Source organism: Chiloscyllium plagiosum, unplaced genomic scaffold (genome assembly GCF_037043375.1).
Source record: "Chiloscyllium plagiosum isolate Xiang-an unplaced genomic scaffold, Cpla_swu_hap1 HiC_scaffold_43, whole genome shotgun sequence".
Lineage (NCBI taxonomy): Eukaryota > Metazoa > Chordata > Chondrichthyes > Orectolobiformes > Hemiscylliidae > Chiloscyllium > Chiloscyllium plagiosum.
The window spans coordinates 32,570,399-32,588,006 of record NW_028270181.1 but is presented as its reverse complement, the minus strand read 5'-3'; the positions used below and the strand labels follow the sequence as shown (position 1 = coordinate 32,588,006).

The 17,608-nt window shown below is 42.3% G+C and overlaps 1 protein-coding gene across 4 annotated transcripts in view; it reads left to right on the top strand.

The window, feature by feature from the left end:
- LOC122541716 (uncharacterized) overlaps nucleotides 1–17,608 on the top strand; it is a 64,781-nt gene that overhangs the window by 36,181 nt on the left and 10,992 nt on the right. For 3 of the 4 annotated variants that reach the window (XM_087982523.1, XM_087982522.1, XM_087982521.1), the window contains 3 exons: nucleotides 5,425–5,487; nucleotides 11,574–11,813; nucleotides 15,642–15,712. In XM_087982523.1, the coding sequence (XP_087838649.1) occupies nucleotides 5,425–5,487; nucleotides 11,574–11,813; nucleotides 15,642–15,712 (374 nt within the window). The remainder of the gene's footprint in view (nucleotides 1–5,424; nucleotides 5,488–11,573; nucleotides 11,814–15,641; nucleotides 15,713–17,608) is intronic. The other variant, XM_087982520.1, reaches the window with a different exon arrangement.

The following is a 17,608-nucleotide window of genomic DNA, read 5'->3' as shown; positions in this document are numbered from 1 at the left end:
CATTCTGCCCTTCGAGCCTGCACCACCATTCAATATGATCATGGCTGATCATCCTTAATCAGTATCCTGTCACTGCCTTATCTCCGTAACCCTTGATTCCACAATCCTTGAGAGCTCTATCCAACTCTTTCTTAAATGAATCCAGAGACTGGGCCTCCACTGCCACTGTGTGGCAGAGCATTCCACACAGCCACCACTCTCTGGTTGAAGAAGTTTCTCCTCATCTCTGTCCTAAATGGTCTACCCCGTATTTTTAAGCTGTGTCCTCTAGTTCGGCACTCACCCATCAGCGGAAACATGTTTCCTGCCTCCAGAGTGTCCAATCCTTTAATAATCTTATATGTCTCAATCAGATCCCCCCTCAGCCTTCTAAACTCAAGGGTATACAAGCCCAGTCGCTCCAGTCTTTCAGTGCAAGGTAATCCTGCCATTCCACGAATTGACCTTGTGAACCTACACTTGGAGACTAGAACTGTACACAATACTTCAGGTGTGGTCTCACCAGGGCCCTGTACAGCTGCAGAAGAACCTCTGCTTCTATACTCAATCCCTCTTGTTATGAAGGCCAGCATGCTATTAGCCTTCTTCACTACCTGCTGTACCTGCATGCTTACCTTCATTGACTGGTGTACAAGAACACCCAGATCTCTTTGTACTGCCCCTTTACCTAAATTGATTCCATTTAGGTAGTAATCTGCCTTTCTGTTCTTGCCACCAAAGTGGATAACCATACATTTATCCACATTAAACTGCATCTGCCATGTATCTGACCACTCACTTAACCTGTCCAGGTCACCCTGTAATCTCCTAACATCCTCCTCACATTTCACCTGCCACCCAGCTTAGTATCATCAGCAGATTTGCTAATGTTATTACTAACACCATCTTCTATATCATTAATATATATTGTAAAAAGCTGCAGTCCCAGCACTGATCCCTGCGGTACCCCACTGGACACATTGAATGGCCTACTCCTGCACCTATTGCCTATTGTCTATTGTCACTGCTCCCTCACAGCTCCAGGGACCCGGGTTTGATTCCCGCTTCCAGGTGACTGTGTGGAGCTTGCACATTCTCCCCGTGTCTGTGTGGGTTTCCTCCGGATGCTCCGGTTTCCTGTGCAGGTCAGGTGAATTGGCCATACTAAATTGCCCATAGTGTTAGGTGCATTAGTCAGTGGTAAATATAGGATAGGGGAATGGGGGTCTGGACGAGTTACTCTTCGGAGGGTCGGTGTGGACTAATTGGGCTGAAGGGCCTGTTTCCATACTGTAGGGAATCTCATTCCAGAGTACCCCAGATGTTGTATCACTGGTACACTGTACTTCCTTATTCAATTCTCCTTGCAATAAACAATAGTATTCTATTAGCTTCTCTAATAGCTTGTTATATTTGTGTATTAACCTTTTACAAATGATGCACAAGGGTATCTGGATCCCTCTGCTTCTCAGAGGTCTGCAGTTTACCTCACCATTTAGAGAGGATGTTTTTATTCTGCCTGTTTCACGTTTTCCCACATTGTACTTCTTTTGCCAGATCTTTGCCTGCACGCACAACCTAATTATATTCTTTTGCAGCCTCCTTATGTCCTCTTCTTGAGTTATGTTTTACCTGGCAACCAAAACTTCAGTCCTTTCATTCAAGTCATTTAGATTACAGCAAGAAACAGACCTTTTGATCCAACTCCTCCATGCCGACCATATAGCCTAAATAAGTTTAGTCCCATTTACCAGCATTTGGCCCACATCCCTTTCTATTCATATACCTGTCCAGATGCCTTTTGCATGTTGTAATTGTACCAGTTTCCACCACTTCCTTTACAGTTCATTCCATAGACGCACCACCTGTGCATGAAAAAGTTGCCCCTCAGCTCTGTTTTAAATTTTGCCCCTCTCACCTTAAACCTATGCCCTCTGGTTTTGGACTCCCTCACCCGAGGGAAATGAACTTGGCTATCCAAGTATCCATGTCCCTCATCATTTTATAAACTTCGTAAGATTTATAAAACCTCAACCTCTGATGCTCCAGAGAAAACAGCCCAAGCCTATTCAGTCTCTCAAATCCTCCAAACTGGTAACATTCTTGTAAATCTTTTCTGAACCCTTTCAAGTTTTACAACATCCTTCCTATTGGAGGTAGACCAGAATTGTACACAATGTTCTAACAGTGGCCTAACCAATGTCCTTTACAACAGCAACATGACCTCTCAACTCCTATACTCAATGCACTGACCAATAAAGGAAAACATATCAAACACCTCCTTCACTATCCTATCTACATGCAACTCCACTTTCAAGGAATAATGAACCTCCACTCCAAGGTCTCTTTGTTCAACAACAATCCCCAGGACCTTACCATAAGTGTATAAGTCTTGCCCTGATTTGCCTTTCCAAAATGCAGCACCTCACATTTATCTAAATTAAACTCCATCTGCCATTCCTTCTCCCACTGGGCCATCTGTTCAAGATCCTGTTATACTCTGAGGTAACCTTTGCTGACAACTACCCCTCCAATTTTGGTGTCATCTACAAACTTACTAACTATACCTACTGTGCTCACATCCAAGTCATTTATATAAAGAACAAAAAGCAGTGGACCCAGCACCAATCCTTGTGGCACACCACTGGTCACAGGTCTCCAGTCTGAAAAGCAACCGTCCACCACCACCCGCTGTCCACTACGTACAAGCTAGTTCTCCCTGTATTCCATGTGATCTAACCTTACTAACCAATCTACCATGAGGAACCTTGTCGAATGCCTTACTGAAGTCCATATTGATCATGTTCTCTGCCCTCATCAATCCTCTTCATTACTTTTAAAAGAAAAACTCAATTGAGTTAGTGAGACATGATTTCCCATATACAAAGCCATGTTCATTATCCCTAATCAGTCCTAGGCTTCCCAAATACATGTAAATCCTGCCCCTCAGGATTCCCTCCAACAACTTGCCCACGACCGATGTCAAGCTCATCCATCTATAGTTCCCTGGCTTTTCCTTGCCACCTTTGTTAAATAGTGGCACCACGTTAGCCAACTTCCAGTCTTCCGGCATTTCACCTGGGACTATCGATGATACAAATATCTCAGCAAGGTACCCACCAAACACTTCCCTAGCTTCAACGGTATACCTGATCAGGTTCTGGGGGTTTATACACCTTTATGTGTTTTAAGACATCCAGCACCACCACTTCTATAATATGGACATTTTTGAAGATACCATCATCTATTTCCCACATTCTATATCTTCGATATCTTCCTCCACAATAAACACTGATGTGAAATACTCATTTAGTATCTCCCCCATCTCCTGCAGCTCTCCGCGTGTGCTGCTTTACTGATCTTTGAGGGGGTGCTATTCTCTCCATAGTTACCTTTTTGTGCTTAATGTATTTATAAAATCCCTTTGGATTTTCCTTCACCCTATTTGCCAAAGTTATCTCATGTCCCTTTTTTGCCTCCTCATTTCCCTCTTAAGTATACTCCTACTGCCTTCATACTCCTGTAAGGGTTCACTCCATCTCTGCTTCCTGTACCTGACATATGCTTCTTTCTTTTTCTTGACCAAAGCCTGAATTTCACTAGTCATCCAGCACTTCCAACAGTGACCAGCCTTTCCTTTCACCCTAGGTAAAAACAAGGACTGCAGATGCTGGAAACCAGAGTCTAGATTAGAGTGGTGCTGGAAAAGCACAGCAGGTCAGGCATCATCCGACGAGCAGGAAAATCGACATTTTGGGCAAAAGCCCTTCATCAGGAATAGAGGCAGGGTGCCTGCAGAGTGGAGAGATAAATGAGAGAGGGGTGGGGGTTGGGAGAAAGTAGCATCGAGTACAATAGGTGAATGGGGGTGGGGATGGAGGTGATAGGTCAGAGAGGAGAGTGGGGGAAGGTAGCAAAGAGTACAATGGGTGAATGGGGGTGGGGACGAAGGTGATAGCCCAGAGAGGAAGGTGGAGTGGATAGGTGGAAAGGAAGATAGGCAGGCAGGACAGGTCAGGAAGGCCGTGCTGAGCTGGAAGGTTGGAACTGAGGTAAGGTGGGGGGAGGGAAATGAGGAAACTGGTGAAATCCACATTGATGTCATGGGGTTGAAATGTTCCGAGGTGGAAGGTGAGGAGTTTTTCCTCCAGGCATCGGGTGGCGAGGGAGCGGCAGTGGAGGAGGCCCAGGACCTTCATGTCCTCGGCAGAGTGGGAGGGGGAGTTGAAATGTTGGGTCACAGGGCAGTGTGGTTGATTGGTGCGGGTGTCCTGGAGATATTCCCTAAAGCGCTCTGCTAGGAGGCGTCCAGCCTCCCCAATGTAGAGGAGACTGCATCGGGCGCAACAGATACAATAAATGATATTGGTGGATGTGCAGGTGAAACTTTGATGGATGTGGAAAGCTCCTTTGGGGCCTTGGATTGAGGTGAGGGAGGAGGTGTAGGCGCAGGTTTTGCAATTCCTGCGGTTGCAGGAGAGGGTGCCAGGAAGGGAGGGTGGGTTGTTGGGGGTAGTCACGAGGGAACGGTCTTAGTGGAAAGCTGAAATGGGTGGGGAGGGAAATATATCACTGGTAGTGGGGTCCGTTTGGTGGTTTACGTGAAGGTGGTAGGGTGGAAGGTGAGCACCGGCGGGGTGGGGGGGGTTCTGTCCTTGTTTCACCCAACAGGAACATTCTGTTGTCTGCATACTTCCAATTCAGAGTTTTGATATATGTTTAAAATTTTAAATAAATAAATAATAAACTTTTAACTTTACTTTTTATATAAATAAAACAAAGAACTGCACATGCTGGAGATCTGAAACAATTTGAGTCCAGTTTCTGATGAAGAGTTACTCAAAATGGTAACTCTGTTTTCTTCCCACAGATGCTGCCAGATCTGCTGAGTTTCACCAGCAATTTCTGCCTTTGTTTCTTTACTTATCTGTTATATTCCTGTAGAATAAATCCCAGTGTTTGGTGTGATTTCTTTATAACCTTATTAATCTGTGTTGTTATTTTTACTGACCTTTGTATTTAAACTCCCAGAATCCTGTGTATCCACTTGCTCATTGTATACCAGCTAAATTCACAAAAAACCAGTCCCATAGGCAAGCAGTTTTTAAATGTGAGATGGTTATTTTTAAAACCTTAACTCTTGCAGTACAGGTGAAACAAGTCTTGTTGTGTTAATATCATTGATGGCTTTTGCAAATATTGATTTTTCTGAATTAGAGAAAACAGCTTGAGCTTAATTCACAGCACCAGATGTCAGAATGGATAATATTTCTTCAAGTGTTATGTGATTAGATTTGTCTCAGTAATCTGATGACATTTTTTGATGCTTGTTAAGTTACAGCAGGTCTAAATGTAATATTTTTCATGTGAAGTTGCAGTATTGATTTGTTTGGGTCAATGGGTTAAATGTGATGTAGCTTAGTGTCATTATAATATGTATTGCAGACTCAAAAAGGAAGCAGGCGTTTCAAGAGACTTGAGAACAGGAATGGGGTCTTTGGTTTGTTGGTAAGTCTGAACCTGGGTTGTGTTAATTGTTATGATTTGTTTTTGCTATTATTTTTTTCCTTTTTCCCTTCCTCTCCTAGAACTCAGTTAATTTTTTGTGATTTTTTTTACAAAGTTAAAGCAAAACAGAAACTGCAGATGCGTGAACATTTAGCAGATCAGTCAATGAGTGGGAAACTGAGTTATCCTCAGAGTCAAAAGGATTCAAGTCCCCCTTGAGAGTCTGAGCACAAAGGCTATGGCTTACATTCCCCTGCAGTGCTGATGAAGTGCAGTACTGTTTGAGGTTCTGTTTTTCGGATGAAGCATTAAACTAAGGCCAATTTTTCTGGTTGGCTGGATGTAAAGGAACCCATTACACTATTTCAAAGAAGAGAAAATTGCTTATCCCTGATATCCTAGCCAATATAATCAACATCACGAAAATAAAAAAAATCTAGTCATTATCTGCTATTGCTGTTTTGGCATTTTGACTCTGTGCAGTTTGACTGTCCATTACAGCAGTGATGACACATCAAAAACATGTAATTTGCTATAAGGCACTTTGTGTAGTTGGGTAGTTGTGAAAAGCACGATATAAATGCAGATAGTTTTTAATTCACATTGATCTCTGTTTGCCATAGTTTTGCCCAATCATTTAATTTGGCTTTCTAATTTGCTCCTTTGATCTGCAGGACTTAACTGTGCCTCCTAATTTAAGGTTTCCTACAAAACATAGTGATAAGCTGAACAGATGGTACAGATCCCTGTGGAAAACCATGAGATCCTACCAATCAAAATCCATTTACAATTTAATTTTTGCTCCTAACCTCTGATTTGAAATATTATCAAATACTACCCTTCTGGAAGTCTGTATAGTTTACATCTACACACTCCCATACTATCATGTCCATGGCGTCCTCAAAAGATTAAATTAAGTTGGTAAGCTATATTTTCCCAATTACAACTCTACAGGATTGTGATTAGCGCATGTTCTGTCATTCTGCCCTTAATAGATATATAACTTCCACACAACTGATATTAGACTGACAAAAAGGTCTACAGTTATGTGGTTTCACTTTGCTGATAGAGTTAAAGAATGATATGGCACAAAAAGAGCTTGTTTTGCCCGTGGTGACTGTGTTGACTCCTTGTAGAGTTAATCACTTAATTCTACTCCCTGCTGTGTTGCCCTTAAATTGTTTTTATCCCTTCAAGTATTTATCCCGTTCTGTCCTGAATCTTGCTATTGTGTCTACTGCTGAGGCCCTGACTGCGATATTTAATACTTCTCTAGATGCAGGTGAAGTGCTAGATAACTGGAGGGTAGCTGTTGTGGTTCCTTTTTTGAAGAAGGACAGTAAGGACAGGTCAGCTAATTATGGAACCAGTTAGTCTGATGGATCAGTGGTGGAAAAATTATTGGAAAAAATTCTGAGGGGCATGGTTAATCAATACTTGGAAAGGCAGGGATTGATTATGGATAGTCAGCACGATCCTATCTGACAAAATTGAGATTTTTCAAAAGGTGACTAAATATATTAATGTTGATAATGCAGTGGATTTAGTTTTCTAAGGCTTTTGACAAGGTCCACATAAAAGGTTGGTTCAAAAGGTTGGTCCATGTGATCCAAGACATGTTGGCAAACTGGATTCGAAATTGGCTGGTAAACAGGAGGCAAAGGGAAGTACTTGTGATTGGAAGCCTATGGCTAGCAGTGTACCACAGGGATTGGTGCTGGTTTTGCCGTTTGTTATGTACATTAACAACTCAGATGTGAATGTAGAAGGTATAATTAGTAAGTTTGCAGATGACATGAAAATTGGTGGTGTTGATCGTGTGGAAGATTGTCTCGGGTACAGTCTGATGTTGATCAGCTAGGAAATTGGGCAGAACAATGGCGGATGGAATTTAATCCTGATAAGTACATGCTGATGAATTTTGAGAGTTCTAATAAGGGAAACATATGAATAATGAATGATAGGTTCCTGTGGAGTACTGAGGAACAAAGGGACCTTGGTGGAAATGTCCTTGGACAACACAGCATAGCACAGGTAGTCTTGATGGTGAAGAAGGCATATGGGTTGCTTGCCTCCATTAGCATTGATGTAGAATATAAGAGCAAGGAAGTCTTGTTACAACTTTATAAAACATTGGTGAGGCCACAGATGGAATACAGTGTGCAGTTCTGGTCTCCACACTATCAGAAAGACATGATGCATTGGAGAGGGTGTAGAGACAATTCACCAGGATGTTTCCTGAGATGAAAAGTCTCAGTTATGAGGAGAGACTACATAGGGTGGGTTTGGTTTCCTTGGAGCAGAAGAGGCTGAGGGGAAATCTGATTAAGTGTTACAAAATTATGAGAAGCATAGACAGATCGTGAAAAGTTTTTTCCCCCCGTGTCTAAGACCACAGGATATATGTTTAACGTGAGGAGTTTTGAGGACATCTGACAAATGCTTTTTTTTCTCAGAGGATGATAGAGATATGGAACATACTGCCTGAAAAGGTGATGGAGGCAGGCACCGTCGCAATATTTAAGAAGCATCTAGATGAGCACTTAAAATGCCAGGGCAGAGTAGGCTGTGAGGTAAATGGGATTAGTGTACTGTGATGTTTGTTGGTTGGCATAGGCATTATGGATCGAAGGGACATGCTGTATGACTCTGAAGTTATGCAACTTTATGCAACTCAACACAGTTCACTATTCGTGTTTTTCCTCAGAATATCTTGCTTACCTATTTGCTTTGTGCTTATTTTGCTCATGATATTCTTGACCAACTCTTTCTTAGTGCTTCCAAGTCAGACGAGAGACACAAGACAAGATCAAGATAGGAATTGAGGCACTTGAAAAATATTGCAATTTGAAGAACTTGTGCAAAGGAAAGGAAAGGAAACTGGAGAAAATTAGAATAGATCGAGGGGGGCAAGAGAGTCCTTAAAAAAACTTAAAGATTTGTGATCAGTGTTTCCAAAATGTTCTCCCACTGAAAAGTCAGCCACTGGCCATGATCCATGTACTGGTCCTTCCTTAACTGGACTATTCACATACTATTTCAAGAAACCCTCTTGGATGCACTTCACAAATTCTGCCTGTTTAAGCCTTTTGCTCTCGGGGAGTCCATTATTGAGGAAGTTAAAGTCACTGACTATGACAACTCTGTTTTTATTGCATTGTTCCATAATCTGCCTCCATTTTTGTTTCTCAATGTCTTGGTGGCTTTTGGGGAGCTAAGATGATTGGAGTGATTGCACTTACTTTATTTTTGAGCTCTCCCCATATTGCCTCTGTGGATGAGCCATCCAGTATGTCCTTTCTGAGTGCAGATATGACATTCTCTCCAATTAGTAATGCAACTCCTTCAACTCTTTTACCTTCCTCTCTATCTTGTCTAAAACACCAAACCCTAGATCATTGAGCAGCCAGTCCTGTCCCTGCTAGAAAAACTCGGGTTGTTATCTTTGGAGCAGTGGAGGCTAAGGGGAGACTTGATAGAAATCCATAAAGTTCCAAGATTCATAAATAGGGTTGATGGTCAGAATCTTTTTCCCAGAGTTGAAATATCTAAAACTAGGTGTCATGCATTTAAAGTTAGAGGAGGAATGTTTAAAGGAGATGTAAGGGGCAAGGTTTTTACACAGTGAGTGGTAGGAGTCTGTAATGTGCTGCCAGAGGTGGTGGTAGATGTTGATACAATAGGGGTGTTTAAGAGACTTTTACATAAGCACATGAAAATTCAAGGAATGGAGGAATATGGACAAATTAGTTTAATTTAAAGTCAAGTTTGGCATAACATTATGAGCCGAAGGGCCTATTCCTGTGCTGTACTGTTCTATGTTCGAGAATGAATGAGGGGTGATGGTGAATCAGGATGCGTCAGCTCTGACTCACTCTTGCCTGTTACTCAAAAAGTTGTGGATTCAGGTTCCATGCCAGAGTCTTTAGAATAAAATCCAGGCTGACACGCTGTACAGTACTGAGGGAAGGTTGTAGAGCTGCACCATCTTTTGGATGAGTGACTAAATCCAGCACCCATCTCGCAGACACAAAAGATCCTATAGCAATTTTTCTTAAAAGGTTGCAGGCATTCTCAAAAGTTCTGTAAGGTATTTATCCCTCAATTTATATCAGCGGAACAGATTATGCTCTTTGCCATTTATGGGAAAGACTGCATTTCTTACATTATGGTAGTGAGTACACTTCAGAAGTATTTTGTTGCTGTAAAACATTTTGTGATGTCCTGAGACCACAAAAGATTCTGCTTAAAGACATGTTTTATTTTAGGAAGTAAGTGGGGATCTGTAGACATGAAACAGGAACAAGAGAGATTATTTTAGAGACAAGAATTATGTAAGCGGATGAGAGTTTCTCCTGGCATTGTGTTTTAAAAAAAAACAGAGAAGTGCCGAATCAGTTAATTTTCATCAATATTTATTGTCAAGGATGGCCATAAATCAGTGCAAGCAGGCTCGTATTATGAATACAGAGTATTACATTCCATGTTCCAGCAGAATTAAAAGTGCCTGCCGATGAGGACAAGACCCCATTAACTCTTCAGGAGTCTTGTGTAACCTGTGTTGCTGGTGTTAAATTTCTAGTACCTCCAAAGCCCAGTCCATTTTGTTTCTGCCATATCCAAGTTTATTGAATCTTCCAGGATCTCCAGATTTTCCATATCCCTACCCTCCTAAGTTTTACTAGTTTCCTTCTTGGCTGTTGTTGGCATCCCCCGGCATCATCCTGCAGCATCCAACAATGTTCCCAGACTTCTTGTGTCACCCATAAATTCCTCTACGTCTTTGCCACTCCAGGATCGATTATAACCTAAATTGCCTGTCCCCCAAAATAAATTGGTCCACACACATAGGAATTCCATCAAGTTCTCTGAAATCCTGGCAGTTCCATATCACACTCCTTCCATTACCCTAACCCTTGCTCTTGTTTCCTCTCAGCCATTACCCCATTACCTTCCTGAAAAGACTAAGAATGTTTCAGAATAATGTGGTACACCAGGTGATTTGAATGAGATTGGGAAAGAAGCAGAGAGAGAATTGCTGGAATAAATTGCTTTGTGTGTGTGGGGCCAGTGCCACTAGTGATGAATTGAGTTTTATATGGTGTATGAAGTTGTAATATGAGTAAACTGTGGATGCCTCTGCACATTGTCAGTAATGGTTTAAATAACCCAGCAAACCTCATCAGGTTTCTAGATATAGACCTGGTCAGTGTCTAGTGCTGAGTTAGTTCTTGGCTATAGAAATTGTCTGTGGCTACAGGTGTTCTACCACCTGAGGAGAAAGTATTAACCAGGACCCCCTACCTTGAACGGTAATCATCTGGACACCTACATTGGCAGTATCTACAATGTGCCCTGCAGAAATTCACCAAAGATCTTCAGTCAGCATGTTCCAAACCCATGACCACTTCCACCTAGAAGGACAATGGCGGCAGGTACATGGGAACTTGACCACCTGCAAGTTGCCCCCAAACCATTCATCATCCTAACTTGGAAATACATCGCCGTTCCTTCAGTGTCACTGGGTCAAAATCCTGGAATTCTCTTTCTAAAGGCATTTTGGGTCAATCCACAGCATGTGATCTGCAGCGATTCAAGAAGACCGCTCACCACCACCTTCTTAAGGGCAAGTAGGGACAGGCAATAAATGCTGGTCAGCCAACGATGCCCACATTCCACTAATGAATTTAAAAAACCACGAGTGAACTTAAAAACAAGATGGGGCAACAAACCATTGTTAAATATTCAACTAAGAATCATGCAATACGTACTTGGTTTTGATACCAAAGGGGTGGTGTCTGTGTGATTCTTAGTCACTGATTTTGAAAAGGGGGGCGAAAAACTGGTCAGATACAACTTTTGAGGATAGTTTCTTTTAGCCCTGTCAAAATTTTGATCCAATAATCAGTAGACCTTTACAACAACAATTTGTGTTTATGTGGCATCTTTAATGTAATAAAGCATTTTAAGATACTTCAGAGGAGCACAATCAGAGGGGGCATGTCTTCACACTGTGCCAGAGAAGGGGCACTGAGGGGACAGGAAAGCCTATTTCTTCTGAAATGGTCCATTTGTTTGCTTTCCAGACGGAGAAAGAACGACAGCAGCTACTCCAGACATACCCTGCACAGCCTTTTCTTGTTCCAGTGACTCATCCGCCTGAGTATCCTAATCCTCAGTTAATGGACCATCTCTCCAACTTCCCCTCCCCCTCCATCTTCCAGGAATCAAAACCCAAATTGAAAAAAGTTTTGAAGAAGACTCTGAATGAGAAGTATAGAATTAAGTACCTTCGGCTGCGGAAGACTGTAAAGACTCTGATCTTTGTGAGTATTGACTTTAATTTGAGTAGCGTTCTTGTACTGCTGTCTGTTGGCAACAGGAATATGCAGTTCTTATTCATACTTATTATTTCATGTAACACAGAAATATAGAAACTAGGGGCTTGAATAGTCCATTCGACCCTTCAAGCTACACTGCTGTTGAACATGAGCTTGGCTGACGCTGTATCGCAATGCTATTTTCCTGCTTTCTCCCCATATCCTATGATGCCTTTAACATCCAAAAGAGTATCTCTTTCTTGTATGTATTCAGTTACTTGGCTTCCACAGATACACTTCCCTTTGAGTGAAGTAATTTTACTTCATCTCAATCCTAAATGGCCATCCTCATTAGCTGAGACTTATCTCCTGGTTCCATATTCCCCAGCCTGGTTCCGTCCTCCCTGCATCTAATCTGTCCAATCCTGTTAGAAGTTTATACTTTTCAATTACATCCTCTCTCATTCTTCTAAACTCCAGTAATTATAATGTGTTTCATTGTGTTGTACCTACTCACTCGTCATTCTTGAGCTAATTAATAAATTGAATCTGGCTTTGAGTTCTGGACTGGTAACTACATGTATCAAGTGCATTGTGGAAAGGAGATTTGAGTAAATGTTAGTGACCTTTCAGAAACTACATTTCTTGTACTGTACCTTCAGCATGGCACGGTGGCTCAGGGGTTAGCACTCTGCCTCACAGCAGGAGGGACCCAGGTTCGATTCCAGCCTTGGGCGACTGTCTGTGTGGAGTTCATGCTTTCTCCCCGTGTCTGCGTGGGTTTCCTCCTGGTGCTTCAGTTTCCTCCCACAATACAAAGATATGCAGGTTAGGTGAATTGACCATGCTAAATTGCCCATAATATTAGTTGCACTAGAGCCACAAAGATGTATAGCATGGAAACAGACCCTTTGGTCCAACTCGTCCGTGCCGACCAGGTATCCCAACCCAATCTACTCCCACCTGCCAGCACTTAGCCCATATCTCTCCAAACCCTTCCTATTCATATACCCATCCAGATCCCTCTGAGTGAAAATGTTGCCTCTTAGGTCTCTTTTATATCTTTCCCCTCTTACCCTAAACCTCTGCCCTCTAGTTCTGTACTCCCTCACCCCAGGAAAAAGACTTTGTCTATTTATCCTATCCATGCCCCTCATGATTTTATAAACCTCTATAAGGTCACCCCTCAGCCTCTGACGCTCCAGGGAAAACAGCCCTAGCCCATTCAATCTCTCCCTATAGCTCAAATCCTCCAACCCTGGCAAAATCCTTGTAAATCTTTTCTGAACCCTTTCAAGTTTCACAACATCTTTCCGATAGGAAGGCGACCAGAATTGCACACAATATTCCAACAGTGGCCTAACCAATGTCCTGTAAAGCCGCAACATGACCTCCCAACTCCTGTACTCAGTACCCTGACCAATAAAGGAAAGCATACCAGATGCCTTCTTCACTATCCTATCTACCTTCAAGGAGCTATGAACCTGCAATCCAAGGTTTCTTTGTTCAGCATCACTCCCTAGGACCTTACCATTAAGTGTATAGGTCCTGCTAAGATTTGCTTTCCCAAAATGCAGCACCTCACATTTATCTGAATTAAACTCCATCTGCCACTTCTCAGCCCATTGGCCCATCTGATCAAGATCCCGATGTAATCTGAGGTAACCCTCTTCGCTGACCACTACACCTCCAATTTTGGTGTCATCTGCAAACTTACTAACTATACCTCTTATGCTCCCATTCAAATCATTTATATAAATGATAAAAAGTGGTGGACCTAGCACCGATCCTTGTGGCACTCCACTGGTCACAGGCCGCCAATCTGAAAAAAAACCCTCCACCACCACCCTCTGTCTTCTACCTTTGAGCCAGTTCTGTATCCAAATGGCGAGTTCTCCCTGTATTCCACGACATCTAACCTTGCTAAAACCCCCATGGGGATCCTTGTCAAATGTTTACTGAAGTCCATATCGATCACGTCTACCGCTCTGCCCTCATCAATCCTCTTGTTATTTTTTCAAAAAACTCAATCAAGTTTGTGAGACATGATTTCCCACGCATAAAGCCATGTTGACTATCCCATATCAGTCCATGCCTTTCCAAATACATGTACATCCTGTCCCTCAGGATTCCCTCCAACAACTGCCCACTACTGACGTCAGGCTCACTGGTCTATAGTTTCCTGGCTTGTCTTTACCGCCCTTCTTAAACAGTGGCACCACGTTAGCCGACCTCCAGACCTCCGGCACCTCACCTGTGACTATTGATGATACAAATATTTCAGTAAGAGGCCCCGCAATCACTTCCCTAGCTTCCCACAGAGTTCCAGGGTATACCTGATCAGGTCCTGGGGATTTATCCACTTTTATGCGTTTCAAAGACATCCAGCACTTCCTCCTCTGTAATATGGACATTTTGCAAGGTGTCTCCGTCTATTTCCCTACATTCTATATCTTCCATATCCTTTTCCACAGTAAATACTGATGCAAAATACTTGTTTAGTATCTGCCCCATTTTCTGTGGCTCCACACAAAGGCCGCCTTGCTGATCTTTGAGGGGCCCTATTCTCTCCCTAGTTACCCTTTTGTCCTTAATGTATTTATGAAAACCCTTTGGATTCTCCTTAACTCTATTTGCCAAAGTTATCTCATGTCCCTTTTTCCCCTCTTGATTTCTCTCTTAAGTATACTCCACTGCCTTTATACTCTTCTAAGGATTCACTCGATATATCCTGTCTCTACCTTACATATGCTTCCTTCGTTTTCTTAAACCCTCAATTTCATCCAGCATTCCCTATACCTACCAGCCTTTCCTTTCACCCTGACAGAAATATACTTTCTCTGGACTCTCGTTACCTCATATCTGAAGGCTTCCCATTTTCCAGCTGTCCCTTTACCTGCGAACATCTGCACCCAATCAGCTTTTGAAAGTTCTTGCCTAATATTGTCAAAATTGGCCTTCCTCCAATTTAGAACTTCAACTTTTAGATCTGGTCTATCCTTTTCCATCACTCTTTTAAAACTAAAAGAATTATGGTTACTGGCCCCAAAGTGATCCCCCACTGACACCTCAGTCACCTGCCCTTATTTCCCAAGAGTAGGTCAAGTTTTGCATCTTCTCAAGTAGGTACATCCACATACTGTATCAGAACATTTTCTTGTACACTTAACAAATTCCTCTCCAATGGCAGACCCAATCTTTGTTTGGAAAGTTAAATTCCTCAACCATATTATTATTCTTACAGATAACTGAGATCTTCTTACAAATTTGTTTCTCAATTTCCCTCTAACTATTAGGGGGTCTATAATACAATCCCAATAAGGTGATCATCCCTTTCTTATTTCTCAGTTCCACCCAAATAGCTTCTCTGGATATATTTCCGGGAATATCTTCCCTCAGTACAGCTGTAATGAGTCAGGGGTAAATATGGGGAATGGGTCTGGGTGGGTTACTCTTTGGAGGGTCGGTGTGGACTTATTGGGTCGAAGGGCCTGTTTGCATACTGTAGGGAATCTAAGCGAAATATTATTTACCAAGACATTGGACAGAAGTGATGCAGTTTGACTCAGATTATCATGGCTTCTTTCGGGATGGGCAAGAAATGCTGAACCTGAGAAATAATGAACTGTAAAAATGACAAAAAATGTGACAGTTATTGAAGTTCTATCAAGCATTTTAGCTGCTGATGTGTTGTAAACTGTGCTGCTGAACATAGTAAGCATTCTGTGAGGGGATACAGCACGAAGTATGGAATGAACTTTTTTGAGTTAAGTAAGCAACAAGATAACCTTTCTTTATGAGCTTATTTATGGGTATAATTAATCTATATTACAGGAGAATGCAGCTCTCTGCGATGAAATTGCTTATGTAGAGCAGAAATTCATCCGGACTAAGGAAGAACGACGGTAAGGAACACTTCTAACTGTTGTTGCTTATAGAATCATGGAGTCCTACAGCACAGAGACAAGCCCTTTGGCCCAAACTGGTCCACGCTAACTCCAATTCCCTGCATTTGGCCCATATCCTTCTAATCCTTTCCTATCCATGTATTTATCCAAATGCCTTTTAAATGTTGTTAATGAACCCAGCTCAACAACTTCGGCTGGCAGCTCATTCCATATGCGTACCACTCTCTGTGTAAAAACATTGCCCCTCGGGTTCCCTTGTGTTCTTTCTCCTGTAACTGTAAACTGATGCCCTGGGAAAAAGACTTGAGTGCATTCGCCCTATCCATGCCTCTCATCATCTTATACACTTCTATAAGATCCTCCCCTAGTCTCCTACTCTCGAAAGAAAAAACTCCTGGCTTGTGCAACCTCTCCCTATAACTCAGACCGTTGAGTCCTGGCAACATCCTTGTAAATTTCTTCTGCATTTTTTCCAGTTTAATAACATCCCTCCGAAAACAAGGTGCCCAAAACTGGACACAATACTATATGTGCAGCCTCGCCAGCATCCTGTACGGCTGCAACATAACTTCCCAACTTCTATACTCAGTGCCCTGACTGATGAAGGCCACTGTGCCAAAAGCCGCCTTCACTGCCCTGTCTACCTGTGACTCCACTTTCAGAGAACCGTGCACCTGAACTCCAAGGTTCCTTTGTTCCACTACACTCCTTAAGGCCCTACCATTCACCATGAAACTCCTGCCTTGGTATGACTTTACAAAATGCAAGACCTCACACTTATCTGTATTAAACTCCATTTGCTGTTTCTCAGCTCACTTCCCCAACTGATCAAGGTGCTGCTGCAATTTCTGATAACTTTCCTCACTGTCCACGATATTGCCTTTTTTGGTCTCACGAGCAAATGTATGAATCATGCCTTGTACGTTGTCATCCAATTCATTGATATAGATAACAAACAGTAATGGGACCATGCACCTATCCTGACGTAGTCCACTAATCACAGGCCTCCAATCTGACAAGCATCTTTCCGCTATTACCCTCTGCTTCCTACCATTAAGCCAATTGTGTATCCAGTTTGCCAGGTCCTCTTGAATTTCATGTGATAGAATCTTCCAGAGCAGCCTACCATGTGGAACCTTATCAAAGACCTTACCAAAATTCATATAGATGACGTCTATCGTCCTGCCCTCATCAACCTTTCTGGTCACTTCATCAAAGAACAAATTTGTGAGGCATTATTTCCCTTGTACAAAGCCGTGCTGACTGCTCCTAATCAAACCCTGTATTTGCAAACGCATGTATAGCTTATCTCTCAGAATCTTCTCAAGTAACAACCACCACAGAGGTAAGGCTCACTAGTCTATAGTTCCCAGGTTCTTCTTTGTAGCCTTTCTTGAATAAGGGCACAACATTGACTCCCCTCCAGTCTTCCAGGACCTCACTCATGGCTAATGATGATGCAAAAACATCAGCCAGGGGCTCCTGCAATTTCTTCCCTATCCTCTTGCAGGGTTCATGTATATATCTGGTCAGGATCAGGAGATTTATCCACATTCATACATTCTAATCTGTCCAACACTTCCTTCACTGTGATATGGACTGTCCCCAAGATCTGACCACTAACATCCCCAATTTCTCAAGTCTCATGTCTTTCCTGTGGTAAACACAGAGGAGAAATATTCATTGAGGACTTTGGCCATCTCCTGCGGTTCTACACATACATGTCCACTTTGTCCCTGGAGGAGCCTTATTCTCTCTCTAGTTATTCTTTTTCCTTTAATATACTCAAAAGAACCTCTTTGGATTCACTCTAATCTTCTCAGCCAAAGCTACCTTTTCTCCCTCATGATTTCCTTCTTCAGTAACCTCCTGTATACCTCCAGGAATTCCCTT